The 5593-nt window shown below is 49.0% G+C and overlaps 1 protein-coding gene across 1 annotated transcript in view; it reads right to left on the reverse strand.

Annotated features, from left to right (window-relative positions):
• DKC1 (dyskeratosis congenita 1, dyskerin) overlaps positions 1–5587 on the reverse strand; it is a 9515-nt gene extending 3928 nt beyond the window's left edge. Inside the window, exons 1-8 of the mRNA XM_009997071.1 lie at positions 5583–5587; positions 4985–5076; positions 4265–4449; positions 3717–3781; positions 3006–3132; positions 2496–2626; positions 1365–1508; positions 806–926 (exon numbers count right to left, since the gene is read on the reverse strand). Of these exons, the coding sequence (XP_009995373.1) occupies positions 806–926; positions 1365–1508; positions 2496–2626; positions 3006–3132; positions 3717–3781; positions 4265–4449; positions 4985–5055 (844 nt within the window). The 5' untranslated portion in view covers positions 5056–5076; positions 5583–5587. The remainder of the gene's footprint in view (positions 1–805; positions 927–1364; positions 1509–2495; positions 2627–3005; positions 3133–3716; positions 3782–4264; positions 4450–4984; positions 5077–5582) is intronic.
• Between the last annotated feature and the right edge of the window lie 6 nt (positions 5588–5593).

Below are 5593 nucleotides of genomic sequence, written 5' to 3' on the forward strand. Positions count from 1 at the left end.
ACCAGTGTCATTTCACCCCAAAAATGTCCCTGGAGGCAAGTTCTGGACTTTTAGAGAGTTGCCCTGCTTGAAGGCAGCGTGTCAGTAGTAGATGAACCATACTGTAAGGACAGGCCTTTCTGTCTTACACCAGAAGACCAACTCTGGATAAGTGAACACAGCAAGATTAACCATTTCCCAGAGCAGCACCAATACCACCACTGGATAGGGAAGAGCTCTGTCAGCAGCTGCTGCAAGTTGCTCAAGTCATTTTACACTCATCTGCTCAGGAGATGTGATGTGCCAGGTGGCAGCAGTGTGTGATCAGACAAGATACCTTCATCTCAGTGGGGACAGAGCCCCCCAAAGAGGAGCTCCAACCCTGCCAGCACCACTGCCCTCCTGCAGGCAGCCAGCCACACACCACAGCAGCCCCCAGTAGAACACTGGGAGATTGGAGGGTGTCTGGAGGCTGCACAGCACCCAGACCCTAGAACAGGAATCAGGGTGCTGCAGGGGGGCAGCACCACTGCACTCAGAGAATGGATAAACTTTGTCATCACCTCACACACCGAGCACACCCGCATTATTATGCAGCTGAAACCAGGCTGAGGAATTCTTCACACCTGGCCAAGGACTGATGCAGCCACTGCTTCTTAACATTCTGCCCAACACCAATTGCTTTGGGCTACACTAACCCACAATTCCCATCTGGAAGCAGGATTTAAACCTCTGTGCATGGGGCCTCATTTGCTGTGCATTCACTGCAACACAGTCTGTTATTTCTGCAGTTAGTTGGGCACAAGAAGAACAAGAAGTTCCATACCCAGGCAGATAGCTTCTCCTTTTGTGGTGATTACAACAATCTCCTGATTAAGCTCAATACCATCTTCATACCTCAGGACACCAGGCAGCATGATCTTGGCTCCATAGCAAATGGCATTAACCTGAAAACATAGGGAACAGAAGGGCTCATCAACTATTAGAGAATAAAAAACAAAGGTAAGAAGTGTCCCTAATATTTTAGCTTCCCTTTGCCTTTACTGTCCCAGCAATAACATCCCCATGTATCTATTTCTTATTATCCACCATAAAACACTTGGGGGCTTTGAGAAAGTAAGCAGAGCACCTAAACAGCCACCATGTGTGGCTTATCTCTTACAACCCTCAGCATCCTCCTAAGCGAAGAGAGCAGCTTCTCTGCCACTCCATCCTTGGCTCTTGCATCTTACCAATGATGTGGCAGTGGCCCACACTAGGTCCTAAACAGCTGACCATCAGGACAGCACTGGACACCATATGGATCCTCATTCTCCATGTGCTGTATTAGCTGTACAAGCTGGGGGAGCACTGGGCTGTCAGTTGGCCCTGTCTCAGGAACTCACCGCACTGTCCTTCATGACCAGCCGCTTGTGTGAGGTCAGCAGCTTCTCCAGGGGCAGGATGACCCTTCGCAGGTAGCTGTCATCCTTGTTGTTGTCATACTGCCACTGTGCATCCAGCACATCGTGCATGGTCACCATGTTATCCTGCAAAGACACAACCCCTCTAAACTCTACCAACCACCAACTCGGAGTACAAGGAAACAGCTCAAGCCCAGCAGCACATGGGGCGCTGGAAAGGAGTGAAAAACCAGATGCCCAAATCGGAAGCATCAAAAAAAGCAACATAAAAGAGCCAGAAACACTTTCCATCAACAGATGGAAGTCAGCCTGACTTGTGCCTTCAACCTTCCTCATCTCAGACAGCACTTGGATCTAGTGTATGAAGTCTGTCCACATGAAACTCTGAAATATGACCAAATACTTGGCACTTCTGGACAAAGATTAGTGAGCAGAAGTCTAAACTAATCAGCTCTTCAATCTGTGACATAGAATACATTCCTGAAGCAGCTGTAAGCACCCAACACCTGGAATTCAGACATGACTTCCAGTAATTACAGCAGTGGGAAGAGCACAGATGGGTGGGGAGGCACTTGCACTTTGATGCTCTTGCTCTGCCAAGAAAGAACTTAGCTCTGCAGTTTGTGCTGGTGGGAGGATCCAGCTCTGACCAAACTGAAAAGACTGAACAAGTGTTCAAGACCACACGGGACTGCATCTCCCAGGCTCATTTTGATGGAACACGTTCCCTGCACTGTGCCCTGACACCAGGCAGTTGCTGACTCCTAATCAGACACCTCCCCTGCCTGAACACATGGCATCTGCATGGTTTGTAGGCTGAGAAACACAGGTGGCATAAAACAAACTTTCATCCACCATGGTGTACCTCCCAGTCACTCACTGTCCCAAAGTTTAATTACCAGACCAGGGGCAACACCCTGAACTGAACTCAACACTTTGGTTACAGACCATTCCTAGCAAGAGATCCTGTGTTTTTGGGGCTATTCACAAAATTCCTCCCAGCCGCTGCGCACTTACACCTTCTCCTAATAGGGTGAAACTAACACAGTTCCAAGGAACCCTTGCAATTCTACCAATGTCAGATTTTCTGGTCAGTTAGAGGTACCACTCTACCTTCTCTCCCAGGATGCCTGAGCGGACTCTCCGGAGCTCCTGCATCTGGCCTCCCACTCCAAGCAGCAAACCCAGGTGAACACAGAGTGTCCGGATGTATGTACCTGCTTCACAGCTCACCCAGAAGATACCTGAAATGCAGGACAGAAGAGTATTTTAGTACACATCTAGAAATGAACCACACCTGGAAAGTCCCTCCAAGAGAAGCTGTGCCCACAACCCTTCACAGAGCCATCAGCCTAGGGTGATAGATGAAGGTCATCCTTGCACCGAGTGCTAATGCCATCCAATTGACATCATTTGGCTCTTCAGTGAAGGATGCAGCAGTACAAAAAAGCAGATGGGATTTGCTTCTCAACACACCAGGGTAATGCAGGAAGCAGGTACTGGTTGATGGTGGTCAGGATTTATGTCTTAAGGTATCTGCCAAGAACAGGAAGCAGCCCATTTCACAGGAAATTTTATCAGCTGCCAGCTTAAGAGGAAGAAGGCAGGAAAGCCCTGTTTTACCTAATCTTCTCTCAGGGTCATACTCCACCAGCTTGCTCTCATAGATGGTTCTGACTCTCAGCTGTCGTTTGACAGCAGCAATGAGGGGCGGTCGCTGAAACAGGGCACCAGTCAGAGTTTCTATTGCCTGGGGGTAGAAGCAGAAGAAATAACAGCTCACATCTGAACCCTAAGGTAGGAGCACCCTGGGGTCTTCAGCAACTACAACCATTTCTGTGAGTGAGAAACCACAAGATTCATCACAATTTGGTGATGTCTTATTTAAAAAAAGGTGATCTGAACCAGTGATGTGGTCAAAATGCTACCCCAGCTGCCACTGAGCACAGCTGGACTTTTTCATCAGGTGGCAGCAGTGTGTGATCAGACATGATCCTTTCAGCTCAGTGGGGAGACAGCTCCCCAGAGAGGAGCTCCAACCCTGCCAGCACCACTGCCCTCCTGCAGGCAGCCAGCCACACACCACAGCAGCCCCCAGTAGAACACTGGGAGATTGGAGGGTGTCTGGAGGCTGCACAGCACCCAGACCCTAGAACAGGAACCAGGGTGCTGCAGGGGGGCAGCACCACTGCACTCAGAGAATGGATAAACTTTGTCATCACCTCACGCACGGAGCACCCCTGAGCTCTGCTCCTATGCTCTCATCTCCCACCAGTGCCAAACACTTTGCATGCATGCAAAGTGCCAGCCTGGCTAAGAGCACCCGAGACTTACCCTGGCAAGCTGAGCCTCACTTTCAATTGCATTGTGCAGCCGAACAATTCCCACATACTCTTTGCCTGAAAGAACGACAAGAGCAGTCAGGAGTGGCCACTTTACATTTTAATGTTGACCTCCAGGTCCACACTGCTTCACAGCCACACAGCAGCCTCACATTTTCACAACCACCTCTCCTAGGAAGTGTGCACAGTTTATTATGGAGTTGGTCAGTCTTCCAGCAAAATAAATCTGAGCTACATTTATTTCTTCATCAAGTTTTATTTCACTAGACTGGTAGAAGCTGAGGCCACGAGTTCAGTTAGTATATGAAACCAGAGTGTTTTCACTGACTTAAACCAGAAGCCTCAGAGAAGCAATAAATGCCCCCCCCAACTTCTGACAGCATGGATGCTTGGAGTAAGAAGGTTAAGGAACCCTTAAGCTCAAGGCCCTGAAGACCAAGAGTAGCCCTTTCAAAGCCTGCACATCTCCACCTGGTCTCTAAAAGAACTCCACGCCTCCCCAGTTGCTTAGCCTGTAATTAGTCCCAGCAATTAACATACCTGCACTCTGCTGAGATTTGACCAGTCGCGTTGCCCTCTCAATGCACACAATGAGGCACCCAGTCACCTTAGGATCCAGAGTGCCACTGTGCCCAGTCTTCTCTACTCGAAGGATACGTCGGATCCATGCAACCACCTCATGGGAAGACGGGTTGGAAGGTTTGTCCAGGTTAATAAAGCCAGACCTGTAGCACAAGATGACAGAGAGCAGGAGCTGAGCATCAGGGCAAGCACAGCTAGAGCACAAAATCTTCCACCACACTTGTCATGGGTGCAAAGAAATGTGTATCTATAGAGCCAAGCAAGCAATAAGCCTCACAGCTGCTCTCAGGGAGCACATGTTGAGCTGCTCTGTGCACAGCACCTGGTAATACTCCACAGTCAAAGAATTATTTTCACCCCAGACTGCTCCTCACTCCTCTGCACTTAAATGAAATGCTACCAACTCCAAGGAGTCCCAAACCAAAGGGACCAAAGAACTTAGGCCAAAGAACTCACCATAAAACCCCAGCAAATCCCTCAAGCACTTGCATGTCTGTCCATAGACCACAACTCCAGAACAAAGTAAACTCTATGGGATGTGACCAACAGGACCTACTTACTAGTTAACAGCAAAGGCAGCAAGTCTAGCAGGAAGGTAGAAGGGGAATCCAAACCAGAAAATATTTTGAAGATACCAACTGTGAAAAAATAAACCACTTTGTCCCTTTCTGCACTTACCGAACGTAGTCAGAAATCTCTCTCTTCAGGGGATTAGCACCAGAAGGGAGAGGTGTGTAGTGTGCTGTCATCACATTTAGCTTGTCAAAGTTCTACAAAATGCAAGCAAAAGGTACAAGTGTTCTTGAGTTCACCTTGGTTCCAGTGTTGCTTTGCCCCAACAGATCTTCCCAGTTAAGCTTCTGTTTTGTATGTTTACACGAAAGAGCCTCTTCCAAACTAAAATGACCAAAAATGTAACCACATCCATGTTTTGCAGAAAGATGCAGAAGAAAGAGAAGGGAAAGCAGCCTTTACAAGGCAGGAAAAATCCTGCCTGCCCTAGAAATTTAGCACAAGCAACTGAGAAGCCTCCACAGACCTGGGGGCACCCTCAGACCTAAGCACACAGCTGGAGAAATCTGGTGGGGCGTCTATAGGAGAGGGTAAACTTCTCAACCAGGCACGGAATTATACTGCTGAGCAAGCTTTGGTAACACGAGTTCTGCAGGCAGAGGGTGAGCTCCTGCTGTGACTGCTTCCCAGCAGCAGGGGTACCCAGGGAAGGAGCCCCCGAGGACAAAAGGCGCGGCCACGCGGCTCCCGCAGCCCGCCCTACCTTCAGCAGCA

Source organism: Chaetura pelagica, unplaced genomic scaffold (assembly GCF_000747805.2).
Source record: "Chaetura pelagica isolate M959 unplaced genomic scaffold, ChaPel_1.0 scaffold344, whole genome shotgun sequence".
In the NCBI taxonomy this organism is placed as follows: Eukaryota; Metazoa; Chordata; class Aves; order Apodiformes; family Apodidae; genus Chaetura; species Chaetura pelagica.